This window comes from Gadus morhua, chromosome 5 (assembly GCF_902167405.1).
Source record: "Gadus morhua chromosome 5, gadMor3.0, whole genome shotgun sequence".
Classification (NCBI taxonomy): domain Eukaryota; kingdom Metazoa; phylum Chordata; class Actinopteri; order Gadiformes; family Gadidae; genus Gadus; species Gadus morhua.
Window position 1 is genome coordinate 18,294,493 of NC_044052.1, and position 15,091 is coordinate 18,309,583.

The 15,091-nt window shown below is 41.8% G+C and overlaps 1 protein-coding gene across 1 annotated transcript; it reads left to right on the plus strand.

Moving 5' to 3' along the window:
* Positions 1–1,911: 1,911 nt before the first annotated feature.
* Positions 1,912–12,270, plus strand: slc2a1c (solute carrier family 2 member 1c). The gene is made up of 11 exons (XM_030356872.1): positions 1,912–2,119; positions 2,536–2,578; positions 2,925–3,023; positions 3,735–3,895; positions 4,090–4,330; positions 5,654–5,816; positions 6,120–6,304; positions 6,603–6,704; positions 7,066–7,167; positions 7,490–7,693; positions 8,042–12,270. Exons 2-11 carry the CDS (start codon positions 2,564–2,566, stop codon positions 8,216–8,218), a joined length of 1,449 nt encoding a protein of 482 aa, XP_030212732.1. The 5' UTR covers positions 1,912–2,119; positions 2,536–2,563; the 3' UTR covers positions 8,219–12,270.
* The last annotated feature ends 2,821 nt before the right edge of the window (positions 12,271–15,091 follow it).

Sequence of the window (15,091 nt, forward strand, 5' to 3'; positions counted from 1 at the left end):
GCTGCTTCAGAACAACCCTTTTGACACTTGCCCCGCGACGCAAGTGTCATTTATCCGCCTGTAAAATAGCGATAGCGCCGTAGAACCGCCCACAAAGCTACTTGCGCTTTGCGCTTCCCAATTGCGTTTCAGACCGTTAAAATAGGGGCCCATAGTCTTATCTAATTTTGAAAAACCCTGTTCCTGTGGTCTCAGGCCAAGAGGAAAAAAACCTTTCAATCCTGCCAACACTCTCACTCATCTCACCGGCTTATTCAATACTGACTCTCACTCCCTTAATACTCACTCAGTCACTGAATGACCTCACTGACACACTGACTAAACCCACTGACTCCCTAGATAGGGGACTACATTAGGGATCGACCCAGGGATAGAGCCTTTAGTCTAACATTCCTTACACTAAACTAACCTGCCCTCCTTCTGCTTTGTACCCGAGAGTATATATAAACCAGACGAGTAGAGAAATACCACCTCACAAGCTAATAGTCAAACGTCATTGATAAAACCCTGTGTCCTTTGGTCTCAGACAGGTGGAAGTCCCTGAAGATGTTTGATTTTGTCCAGTGTTTTCCCCTTGCAAACGCCTGCAGATTTTCTTTATCAAATTATATTTACACACGGAATTTTCATATTTGCTCAAATAGAACAAACATCTACATTTTTGTAAAATAAACCAGTCAAACTACATTGTGACTCTTTGAGCCAAGCTCATCAGCATTTATCTAGATGGAAACACTTTCGTTCTCCTGAAATATCATAAACCTTCCTTCTTACTAGTTTAGCATTATTACAAGATTCAATTGTCACAAAGAATATGGACCAAGGATACACAGCAAGGGACACTGTTGGCAGGCCCCTGAATTAACACCTGCCACCAGCCAATGACGGATATATTTGACCATTTCACAGGTAAAACAAATTCAGCGTTACATATTCAAACAATTGCTTGGCTATTCGATTCTAAAAGTAAATGTTGGAGCCTGATTTTATGTAATCGTGAATGCTATGCAAGGTAAGCTAAATGCTAGGATGGGAATGGGATATATTCCTGGTAATTTGGTAGTCTTGGTGAACAAATACATTAGCAACTGTGTAAATATAGTGATAATGACATCCAAATGATCGTTATCTTTATTCAGATTCACCTTAAAACAATAAAGAGTTTATGAAAACCTAAAAGAGTTCCCTAGTGATAATCGTTTGTGCTAAATATGTCTCTGTTAACATATGTAATGTTCATCCTGGGACATTTTGGGACGTGGGTTCGACATTAATTATGAGCAGAGATTATTAGTTTAGCTTGTACTGACGAAATAGTAACAACTTTGAGTTCCTGTAGGGCATTTCCTTTGGTAACGAATAAAAAAGAATCCTAGAAAAGTAACATAAGGTGGCAACACATGTCAGTTTACCAGAAGCTAGGGTGGGACACCTTCTAGGGAGAGAGGGAGAGGGTCGGCGGGAGAAACAGAGGGAGAAAGAGAAGGATGTAATTAGTGAGAAGACAGGAGAGGGAGAGAGAATGGGAGAAACAGGGTGAGCCACAGAGAGAGGTCGAGAAAAAAAGGGGGAGGGATGGCCAGAGAGAGGGAGAGAGAATATGGAGCAAGGCAGAAAGGGAAGAGACAGGCAGAGCGGGAAAGGGGCCATGCATTACTTAAGGCCATCTCCCATGTCATTATTTGAAGCTTTGTGTGTACCATTAAATATAAATCAAATAAATATATAGGTGTTCATACCAATACGGCAGCTCCTGTTTGATTACCTGAGGACCACTGTGCTCTAAACAGGTTCAGATTGGAGTTCTACAGGTGTGTACACCTGACACACAGGTGTGTTTTGGGGAGATCTCGTCCAGTGTTGGTCCACGACAGCCATTTTATCACGCCTGCCCCAAATTCACCATCTGAGTGTGACCACATAATTTCTGTCAAGTTGTGTGCGTGTGTGTTCGTTATGTCCAGCACCAGTGGTGTGCTTGTGAATTTTGTCTCACGTGCATACTTGTGGTTGCCGAGTTTGTGCCAATGTGCGTGTCTCCTCTCTTACCTTCCTCCTGCACTTGGTTCCAGCGCTAAGATTTGGACGTCCTATTCTCTGCATGGAAAAGACTCAAAGGGTGAGGAAATATATCGATACAGTATATATCTATACATAGACATACATAGCTTTACATATATCTGTGGTGTGACTACATGTAACCCCTAAGGATCTATACCTACACACACACACATTCATCTACACATGTATCAATATATGTATATTGCTGTACATATACATTATAGCTAGTTATTATTTTGTTAATTTATGGATATAGATATGAGGTGTGTATGTTTATTAAATGTTTTTTTTTGTGTATAAATAGTGGAACAACTAGCACAAGATAAATATATTGACTCATTGTTATAAATCTAATTTCTTCTTGATATTTATTTTAACAAGATATGCAATCGGTCTTGCCTCATTTATTGCTTTAAATTGATTTTCGCTGTAAATAAGATGATTTAAGATTTTAAGTAAACCTTTATATTGCAGACGCGACACGCCATCTCATCCACAAGCAATGGCATCAGTGGTGGTTTGTCTCTCCATTTTTACAAGAAAACTACTTAATGCTGTTAACTTATGGTAGTCTGAATGTGAGATATCAGCAGATAGTTAAACCTATTTTCCATAGTATGCTACCATTCATGGTTAGCATACTGCTACAGTACATCATTTGTTATCATTGAGCATAAACATAAATTAATAAATTCCTCCATCATTAGCTGGATTACTATAATTGTGTATGATTAAAATGAAATTACACTTGAATGGGCACACAAATTTGTACCAAATTAAATGTTTGCTCTGGGTACTGGATCCCAAGATGACCTTTGACCCCTGTGGTGTGATCATGTGCGTTCGTGTGCATGTGAGTGTAGAATATTCTGCCGGCTGCCCTCCTGGGGTCAATTCTGTCTGCTGTACTGGGCTCACTGCAGATTGGCTACCACACCGGCAACGTCAACGCCCCTGCCATGGTGAGGACCTTAGGGAGGCTCATTGGGGGGAGTGTCTTCATTTTGTCCACGTTTGTGAATTTGTTTGAGTTTGTGTGTATCTTTCTCTGTGCGTGAGCATGGGAGCAAGTGTATGTGTGAATGTGACTGTGTTTGTGTATGCGTATTCATGCGTGGATAATATATAGTCTTCCGTGTCCGTGTGTGTGGATATATAGTCCTCCGTCTGTGTGTTTGTGTGTGCTCCGGTGCGTTATTCTGTGTCTGTGTGTGTTAGGGGCCTTCTGAGACTCTGCCAATGCCTGTAACCAAACATGGATGTGATCTTAACATCTTCATCACCCACTGAATAACCTTTACAGTCTACTGCTACTCTCACACAGTATCTGAGTACTGTATTTTCCAACACAAAAGTGCAGTTGCTTTCTACACAACTCGATTATACCTTTTCAAGACTGATGAAGTCCATAAATAAGGACTTAATCAATAATATTATTTATGGTCCCTATGGCTGCTGATCCGCACCACTGTGATTTGTCCAAAGAGGGATTACATGATTCCTCTTTTGACCAATAACATTGCAGTGAATATCAATTATTTGTGATGTGGTCGCTATTGCCGCCACCCTGTACCACGTCAAAAATAAAAAGCAAAACTGAATTATGGTTGATTTGCACAGCAGTGCTATTGGTCAGAAGAGGAATCATGTGATCCGTCCCATGTGATATGCAGGTCATCCAGGAGTTCTTCAACAGCACATGGAGGGCCAGGTACAACGTGTCGATGCCTGACCAGAAACTGACATTACTGTGGTCGGTGTCTGTCAGCATCAAGGACTTCGGTGCTCTGCTTGGGGCACTGGGTTTCAAATACATGGTAGACTCTTTCGGCAGGTAACGGCGCTCGCACACCTCCAGGGATACACCTGTTAACTGTCACCTACTTGCAAGCCTGCCCTAGGTTCAAATATATTCTAATTTAATCAAATCCTTCCTAACGGGCTATCCTATCCTCTACACTACTACTCTACTTCATCATACTATACCATTATTCTCCTCCCCTCCCCTCTCTCCCTTCCCTCAAACAGGCGTAACTCCATCCTCATAGCGAACGGGCTGTCTGTAGTGGGGGCGTTGTTGATGTCCTTGTCCAAGTTGGCAAAGTCCTTCGAGGTGCTCATCGTGGGCCGGCTGGTGTTCGGAGTGTTCTGTGGGCTGGTCATGAGCATGAACCCCCTGTATGTCCAGGAGGTATCCCCCACCAACCTGAGAGGAGCCTTTGCCACCCTCAACCAGGTGGCCTACACCTTAGGAATCCTCATTGGGATGGTGAGGACATTAACTTTGCAGCTTTCTTCTGGCATTTGTGGAGGCAAGTGCCCTTTTGGTCATAGGCTAGTCATTGTTATTGTTAGCTACATTAGCCTCTTTAGCAAACCAGCTTGAAAACAAACACAACTTTACATTGTATTGCACACACAGCAAGACCGTGCAATGCATAAATTGGTGACCGGCATAAAGTATCAATGTTATCAATTGTGTAAAAGCATTTAAAATCTACATTAAAATGACCAATGTGATACAAATACAAAGAAAATAAATCTCCTTAAGGGCGCAGCCATTTTTGTTGATGAGTAGTAAGTTCGGCCTCACTGAACTCGCTCTACTTTCAAAGCGACGAGATAGTACGACCAAAACGGGGCGTGCTTCAGTGAAATGCCGCAAGAAAGCTGGGATATTTGCCACTTACAACTTGCACGTATCAGCGTACAATCCAAATGGATTACAACATTATACTACATCATCACTGCGCTGGGCAGATCCACCGCGGTTTGGATCATACGTTTTTTGGAGGATCCCCCGCGAGGATGACAAATATGGAACATTGAAAACTTACCTCCTGGAGAGGTTTGGCTGATTCCAAACGTCGGAAGGTGGCTATTGGCTGTGTAGAGAATTCCGCCTTCTTAACGACTCCATAATCCCATCACCCACAAGAACAAAGCGTCGGATGACACTGTTGTCTGGTAATTGCTCTGATCCTTCAGCAGGCAGCTCCGCCCAGACGAGTATAATAATAGTCATAGTAATTATAGTGCTTTTCACAGCAAGCTCCTCGGACTCTACCTTGATGTCACCATTTCCGTTTCCTGCTGGAGGCCTGCCCGTTCACAGCGTTTGCCGACCAAAAGCCACTTGTGTTTTCCATGGCAACGGTCAGAGCCTTGGAACGCCTGCCAGAGGCGGCACCTCACCTACATCAGGTGGTAGTGGTAGTAATAATTTAAATGGTATGGTAGTTGTAGAAGTTAGAGGTATAGTAGTTGTGGGAGTTGAAGTGGTGATGGTATATCGGTAGAGGAAAAATCTATAATGCTTTCGGAAATCAGATTGCAATACATAGAACATGACGATTTAGAAAACGAGACTTCAGTTACATTTATAAAAATATACAAGATAAAATTGAATGAGAAAAAATCTGTATATATTGAAGTGATTTAAAGTGAAACACACCAATGTAAATTAGTTTTAACCATAAACAGCCAAAAGGCCACAAAATATTATAAGTCGTGATGCTGATGTAAATGTGAATGCTAGTGTGCTTATGCGGCGGTCACTGCGTGTTTGTTGTGTTGCCTGGTTCTGCTCCAGGTGGTGGGTCTAGAGACGGCCCTGGGCACCTGGGACCAATGGGACCTGATGCTGTGCCTGTCCCTGATCCCAGCCCTGCTGCAGTACCTGCTGCTGCCCTTCTGTCCTGAGAGCCCCCGCTACCTGCTGCACACGAGAGGCCAGGAGGCCAAGGCGGAGTCCGGTGTGTGGACCACGCTGGGTGGGGTCTGTGGGTGGGGCACTGATATATCCGTTACTGACCCCCCCTCGCCGTACAAAGTCCACACAGAAAGGTCCAAGCTGGGAAAAATCTCAGACTTTCTTGCCACTAGGCTGGCTCTGTGGTCATGTCCAGGCCAAACTTTAGAGCAGTTGTTCTTCTCTGCTCTAGCCTGTGTGTCATTAGTAATCGAAGGGTGTGATTTCCTCTGGACTCGCTTTCATATTTAACTGTAAGAAGCATTGTAGCGCCCTTAAATGTATTAATATTTCTAATGCCCCCTAGCCCTGTTGAGACTGAGGGGCAATCCAGACATGGTGCGGAAGGAGCTGGAGGAGATGAAGGAGGGGGAAACCAACACCAAGGCCAGCATAAGCATCCAGCAGTTCTTCACCAAGGCCTCCTACCAGCAGCCTATCCTATTGGTGGTGATGATTGCCCTGGGCAGCCAGCTGTCGGGCTTCAACGCCGTAAGTCCTCCATCCGTCGATCACGTAGTCCTTCGTTAGGACGCTGATTGGTTCGAACTACTATTGGTACGGACACATGCGCATAACCAGAACCCTGGCAAGTTGGATTCACGCGTGATCAAGATCTGGTGGATCCAGCTGCCTCGCTAGGTAACCACTACCCTGTTCTTCCACCCTTACCTCCATCTCTTCTCCACCCTTCCCTCTACCACTCCTCAATCCCTCCACTACGCCCTCCATCCTTCTGCACCTCTGCCTCATCCCTAAGTAGAAAAAAAATATTTTGTTCTATTTGTAGATGATCAATTACTCCACCAAGATGTTTGAGGATGCCTTCAGTGAAGCCAAATACCTGACGCTGGGTGTGGGCGCTGCAAACCTGACCTTCTCTGTGGTGGCAGTGAGTACCTAGTGTTTTTCAGGAGTTAATAACTACTAAGTAACTAGTTCCAGGGCCTAGCAGGCTTTTAAATGTCTGTCCATTTAGCACCTATATCACTCCTTAACATCCCTGGATGAAGGGTACCCTCTTCTGTATTTTCCCATAAGGTTTCCTCCCTCTGGGTTTGGGTTTTGAGACAGTTCGCCGCTCAAAAGGCTTCACAGGCACACATACATTATTGCAACATTTCACCACACTTGACTTGGCTATCTGGAACTCACCCTAAAGGCAAGGCAGTAAGGCAGTGGTTAGGGACCGAGCAGTGGACCACGGAATGGTTTGGGAACCCCTGATGTGAGGTGTGGTTGTCCCTGATCAGTTCTTCCTGATGGAGAAGGCTGGGCGGAGGAAGCTGCTGCTAACGGGGTTCCTTATCATCTTAGTGTGCAACCTGCTCCTGACCATCGTGGACGGCCTACAGGTAAGAGACTCCCCTTTACCTCATTAGTTCAAGGTATCATTTAGATATTTATAATTATAGTTCATTACATATATTATCATCATGTCATATATTTTGTCAGCGCAGAGAGCGATGAAAGTGGGCGGGCTGAAGGTGGGTATGAGGAGAGCAGGAAAACAAGGAACCTGTGGTCCCTAAAAGTCGTGGAGCCCTCCTTAATTAGTGAGCTAGCAGCTTTAGCTAACCAGCCAACCAGGAACTTATTGAACGTTTCATCCCTGCTTTTGCGAAGCAAACCTCTCTAGGGCGTTTGGGGTACAGTTTTCTTCTCCTCCTCTTGCAGACCCTGGTGCCGCAACTTCAGTTCCTGCAGGTAGTTGCGGTGTTCTGTCTGGTCGCTGCTTACGAGCTGGGTCCCGGACCCATCTCCTGGTTCATCGCCGCCGAGCTGTTTGACCAGCAGGCCCGGCCTATCGCCATGGCTTTTACCAGCATGTTAAACTGGGGAGGGAAGTTCCTTCTCGCCCTCATCTACCCCCCGTTACTGGTGAGTAATGCCTTTCCATTCATCTTCCTTGCACTCTTTTTTCATTTATCTTTCCTTTTGTCATTCACAATTATAACTCCCCTTTGCTGGTGGTATACCCTGTATTTTATTCTTAATGTATTTCCTTTATTTATCTGTCTGTAACTACGATCCTTAACTTGACCTAGTGACATATAAACCTCTGCACACTGTTGAAGCTTTGCCAGATGCTATGCTACACGCTGAAGTGCTAGCCTCTTCGCTTGATACTGTACCCTCAGCTATGCCAGCCGCTGCGCTAGCTGCTGCACTCGTCGCTACACTTGCCACTACAGGCAGCTCACCCCCTCACTCTGCTCTCCTCCTCAGGATGTGTTGGGCGGCTACGTCTACCTGCTCTTCATGGCCATAGCTCTAGTTTCCCTCTGCGTCACCTGGTTCCGGATGCCGGAGACCAGGGGCCGCAGCTTTGACGACATCGCTGAGGAGTTCCGCGGGGCAGAGGGAATTCTCATGCAGAACAAGAGTCACTTCAACACTTTTTAATGACCCAGGGAACTGTGATGTATTCTTTGGTCTCAGACCTTATCTCTGCTAACTTAGTTACGTGTTGTCTAGTTAAATGTTGTTACGTGTTGAGAGATGTAATATTGGACACTGAAGGAGTTAGTCTAATAAGCGTTTCAAATGGAGACAGGAATCCATAATTTTATATGCACCTCTACTTTAAAATGCTGCTCTTCCTCAGGGATGTTTTTTTTGCTCTTTTTTATCCTCATTGCATGCGGATTGATTTTATGGCAGGATAAGACTAGATTTAGTAACAATTAAGTACCTTCAAAACTTGACTGGTTTTCTAACTGTGTACACAAACCTCATGGGATACCCAGTTTTTAAATGGTTCAGCTGTAAATCACTGCAATCCGTTTAAAGAAAATCTTCATAAACTACAACGCCTTATAGGAATTAGTCTGAGAACCAAGATGGCCACTAGATGAACCTGAGTTTTTGCCTTGATTTTATTACCTCAACTGCCTTAAATATCCACAGAAAGTACCTAAGGGTTAAGATTTCAACTTGAATACCTTAGAATAACGTCATAAGTTTGCTACACCTCAACTAAAACCGAAAAGATTTCAGTGTATTCACTCTTTACCATGCATTTTTAATAGGTTATTCATAGGTTAACATCCTGGGGTTTTCTCAAGTTTTACCATTACGGGGTTATTTCAAAATAAAATAAATAATTTTAATGAAAGAATAAAAACATTAAATAGTTAATGTGAAAGAACTAGGCCTGTCACTTTTGAGAAATCAAGCTCCAACGGATATCGAATATCAAGCATGCATTCGAATATATTCGGATATCATGTAAAAAGAAAACACGTAACGGAGATTCAAGATTCAGGACTTTATCAACTTAATCAATGTCAAGTGCCAGTATGCATGTACAGCGCAAACAATGACACGACAACTTAAACAGGAGACAGATGTCTATAGCTAGTAGTAGATAGTCTATCTGCAAGAAATTAATTTCTTAAGGTTGTTTGCTAGGAACACCAGTCTATCAACTTCATCTGGATCAAGTGCGGCTTTATTTTTATTCGCAATTTACCGGCGGTGGAGAACACGCGTTCGGAGCACACAGACGTGCCTGACACCCACACAGGTATTTGCGCACCCGTTACTGCCATGAGATGGCAAACATTTAAATAAAAACCAAATGGTCTAATCCAGTGCTTCTCAAATGGTGGGGCGCGCCTCCCAGTCAGGGGGGGCACGAGCGGCAGAGGGGACTTAAGGTACGGCCACACTGAACGCATTACGCGAGTCAGAGTCATAGAAAATCTGCATTTTTGCCAAGGGAACCATTGGTTTTGGCACGTAGATGCGTCAGAGTCCTGACGGGAGATCCTGGCACCAACCCGGGCTAGCCGGTCATCGAATAGGGCCCCAGTCAACTGAAAACACAGCTGAAACCGGCCGTCATCCAGGCGGAGTTCCTGGAGGAGGTGGTGAAACTCACCCAGCTGTGAGTGCCTACGGAGGATGTCATGCATCCAAACACGACAGCGTTTGGGTTTCCTACTCTCCCCGAACTCCCACAGCAAAATACAGCGCAGCGATGGTGGTGATCTCAGCCATGTTTTTGGAGCAAAAGAAAAGTAGCAGGGGAAAAAGGTTTTGGCAGAGCTCATCTTGCTTCGTAGTCGCGTTTAACCATTTTTGTGACACACAATGATCAAGTGTCTTATTTTATTATTTTAATAAGTTACTTATTTTATTTTATTTGAATTCTAAATAAACCCAATACCAAGGGTCAGAAGTTTTACCAGAATTTTCATTTTACAAAGTCATGACAGAGGGACTTTGTGTCTTTATTCATGCTTGAAAGATGAACATATATCTATATACATATTTTTGAAAGGGAATAAGCTGATGAAGCTGACAAGTGACCAATGTTGACTGTTTCAAAATATTTTGAATTAATTGCAAACCCCAGTGAATCATTTGCTCTTGTTTCTTTCTGTCTTGAGATTCACACAGACTTAGCAGTCTTGTTTAAATGTTACAAATTGAGTTAATAAACTAAACTTGGAAATTATTTTAAGTTGTTGCCGATGTTATCTCAGCTAATTTAATTAATCTATTTTGATAATAAGGTGATTGTATGAAGAATGCTGGTGCCAGCAACTCATACAGTGGTTTTCTACAGATAAATAAATAAATATTAGCAGGTTCTCAATAATATTTCAAAAAAAAAAAAATTCTAGCTCCTAGGGGGGGAATGACAGAAATAATTGAGAACCACTGGTCTAATCATAGACTGTAAAAAATGGGCTACATAACATGCCACTTTGAAAAAGATTTCACGTCAAATTCGAATGCATACTCAAATATCGAAATAAGAAGTAACAACCCTAGAAAGAACCTGTTTCTCAGTAGGACTTGTACTCTACTGCTCTAGGGTGCAAGGCCATTATGTGTTCTAGATAATGTCCCTCAAGTCATATGACAGGGCTGCTCTGAGACAGCTTCAGGGAAAGTAATAGGGACATTCCTTCCCATGAATAGGCTAGCGTAATTAGAGTGCGTGTGTGATACTCTCCCTCATTGCCTACATATCTCTCCTCTCACCCACGCACTCACCCAATCGACCTCCTGTAGCCTTATTACTCTCAATTAGGTGGCAGTGTTGTCATGCTTTTTATATGCTTCGTTATCAAGACATATTTATATGATTTATGGGTAACACTGTACAATAAGGGTACATTATTTAACCATTAATTAACATTGGTTAATTCAGTAATAAGCATTATTACATAGCGTTAGCATAGGGGTTAGGGTTAGAATAAGAGTAAGGGTTTCACTCCTTAACCGATTCAATGATTTATTCATTAATACTTTAGTTAACCTAAACACCATTAGTAAATAATTACTAGACCATCAGTTAATGTAAATAAACTCTTAGCGAATACTTATTACTGAATTGACTAATGTTAATACTTGGCTAATTAATGTACCTTATTCTAAAGTGCTACCGATTAAATTGCGTCAACCTGAGAAGAAGTTTGATATTTCCTATTCGTTTACATGAATAAATCACCTGACAATGTTTTGTAAGAATGGGTTTGATGGAAAATACAAAGATGAATGGATAACATTTACTAATTAATGTAACTGATTATGGTAACAGATTAGAATCTTAACATCCACATGATTATTATCTGTTTCTATAAACTAACTATAAACGATAACCCTAAATTCCAAAAGCTTATTTATTATGTAAAATGCAGTGGTTGTTGTTTATGTATTCATTTAATTATCATGTTATCATGTAATTAATTATCATTTTACAAATGTTATGGTTGATTTACATTGCCTGGTTGTGCTTCCTGTGTTTTTGTAAAAATGTTTTCCATTGAGTTAGAGCAATAAAAAAACAATAAAGTGGACCCATGGAACCTGTAAATCCAATAAGATCAAACTGATGAATCTAATAAATGTACAGAGGAATGAATCTGACGAGTAGATTATTTTAACAATGTGTAGAACCAGTGAAAAGAACTCGGGACAATCAAAGCAAACCAAAATATACAGATATACAGTATTTGATTATTTGTTATTATATAGTTATTATGCAAAATGTATTTTATTTTTATGCATTCAACTATTAATTGTATTTCTTTCCATGGTTTCATTAATATAAATGAATGTGAATTTGATGAAAATGTGGCCCTTTGTAAAACCGAAAAGATTAATCTGAGGAGGCAGAAGAATTTTAAGGGTAAAACCCTTGAGTCTGGTGAATTTAACAATAGTTAGATAAGGCAAAACTCACAAATTGGTGGAATCCAAAATAGTGAAAGCTTATAACAATGAAACATTAAAGCTGATGGACCCTGGAAAACCGAGGCATCCGATGAGTCTGATCAATTTAACAACAAACTAATCTGATGAGTCACAGGTTCAGCCAAAACCTAATAATTTGTGGTATCTAAAATAACAGGTAAGATAAAAACCAAACTCATACAAAATATATGCACCAAAAGATTTACACCTAAAGGTACCGTTAATAATATAAAATATATACACTAACAGATACACACCCAAGTTAAAAAGCAAACTAACCATAACAATCCCAAGGTAATACCCTGAGAGATAAGTAATGTTTAACAAAAAATGTGACCACCATCAGTTCTGTGTTACCTCCTCTCTTCTAAACAGTTACACAAATTGGCTCCTCCCACATTTGTGGTTCCGATATGATTGTGAGATTGAAATAACAGACACTACAAAAGAATATATGTTGATAGGTTATTGCACGTAAAAAATGTACTCAATAGAGGTGTGTTATTAGGATGACTTCCGAGCTAGCTAGCATCGACTGATGACAAAGACAAATATGTTGACAATCACATTCCTCGCTCTAATAATTACATTTACGGTCGTCTCAGGTACTTTCCTTAAATGTTATCTTATTTAGCTTCATTGTTGGACATTCTACGATGTTACATTTGTGAATAGCTTACCACGACTAAGGCCGACCTTCCACATCTCAATACTACTGGCTGGTTCCAGTCTCCACGTTTAAATTTTGCCTCTTTTGTTTTTATTTTCTCCGTAGGTGCATCTCTTAGCGACCAGGTTCACCAAACTCCGCCTGAGATGGTTGTGGCTATTAAGTCAGGAGCAACAGTCACACTGAATTGCTCCCACAGCATTAAGGACTACGATCGAATCCTCTGGTACAAACAGCAACGCAACGATAAACAGCTGAAGTTACTAGGCAACATATACTCGACTACTGCAAATCTTGAAAAAGGAATGAATGTTGAAATGAGTGGGAGTGCTGACCAAGACAAAACTGCCAGTTTAACGATACAGAAAATCAGCGTGGAGAGCAGCGCTGTTTATTTCTGTGCTGCTAGATTCCACAATGCTGTAAATTAGGGATTCACCGTACAATAACTCCTTGTCTGATAATTCATCTGATTAAACTCCCTGCATCTGCAGCAACCTCATCACAGCATCAGCTGGATCTTTCCCTTCATTCTGTGCCAAAAAACACTACCTTTCATTCACTACAGGAGACTCTCCATTCTAGAGCAAAGTGACTAAACATGGTTAGGTTATCTGTGTAATGTAAACAACATGACATGACACATTATTCACAATTTTTGTGACCAAAGTACTGCTAATCCTAAAATTTTGCATATTTTGTGTGTGTGTTTGTAATAGTGTTGTAACAATTAGAGCCCGACCAATTTATTGGCGGGCCGATATTATAGGCCGAACTTAGGCATTTTCCACTCTTGACAATGTAACTGAAGATGTATTTCTTTAATAGCGTGACAGCAATGAGACGTATCATCTCTCCTCGGCCCGTTATTTGGAAAAACTGTTTTACAAGCATTTGCAGCAGAATGTGACGTTATCCATTGCTAAATTATGGCTCATAGACTTTAGCTAACCACAAAGCTAGCTAATGCCATGGCTATCAGTGGAAGACCGCTAACATTAATGACCTTGGACCACAACAAACTTATTCGGCCTGAATAAAGTAATGAATTACTGTAAGTTAATTAATTAATTAATTTATAACTAGCATATATGTAGTTACACTTACAGTCCACAGTGCATCGTAAAACGTAATGTGAACACTTAGATTCGAGGTGTCAAACCAAAGGGTTATACTTTATTAAACTTTATTCCATGACCACTGTAACTCACAATGTACATTTACTGTTAGACCTACTTCTCTGCTCCCGTTCACCGCCTCTCTCTCTCTCTCTCTCTCTCTCTCTCTCTCTCTCTCTCTCTCTCTCTCTCTCTCTCTCTCTCTCTCTCTCTCTCTCTCTCTCTCTCTCTCTCTCTCTCTCTCTCTCTCTCTCTCTCTCTCTCTCTCTCTCTCTCTCTCTCTCATTTTCATGTGAAAATGTAGGCCTGTGTGAATTTTTTATAATTTCTAGATCTTGACAAATTGTTTTAATTATTATTAACTGTGAGAGAAAGTCACCCTGATATTATTGTCCAGTTCAAGGGACATGTTACTTAATGTTCTGTGGCATTGTTGATCCACATCCACTGATCTTTAAATTGTAATGCACATGGGTAAATGAAATTAATGAGTGAAAGAGTGTTCAGCACCATAGGGAATATTTATGTGGATAGGCGAAGTTCGTTGAAAGGAGAGAATGCAGAGAAACGAGAGTTACGTAAGTAACTATGGTTCTATGAATTCTGGATGACTGCCATAGGCAGGGCTTAATACTGGATGGTATCCATCCCGCATGTGCAGGTAGAGTATTTAATATCAACAAAGTTACACGTGACGTGACCGGGGATGACGTCGGGGCGCCCCCTATATAAGCCCACGTCACTCTCCACATTGTCCCTTTAGAATCTTCTTGCAAGATTCCGAGTGACAGAGAACTCTGACGGTCATCCGGAAATCATAGAACCGTAGTTACATGCGTAACTCTCGTTCTATTATTCTTACTGACCGCCAGAGGCAGTGCTTAACACTGAATGACTATTACCAACGTAGTCATGAGGAATCCTGTACCCACCTTTTAGGAAGAGCCTGAGGGTTCCTGAAAAACAGCTGCAGCCAATGTGTGGTGAGCCGCTAAATTGACCCTCTAAAATCGGGCAAAGGTGCACGCTGAAGCCCAGGAGGCCGCTGCACAAATCTCACTTAGAGGCACTCCTCGTAGTGCTTCCCAGGAGGTGGAGACACTCCTGGTTGAATGGCCTCTGATGTTAAGAGGCAAAGGCAGTCCTCTTGACTTGTATGCCTCCTCAATTACCTCCACCACCCACTTGGAAAGCCTGTCTGGACAGCTCTTGCCCCTTCCTCAGGCCCCCGTAGCAGACAAACAGGCCATCAGATTGGCGAAACACAGAAGTTTCCTG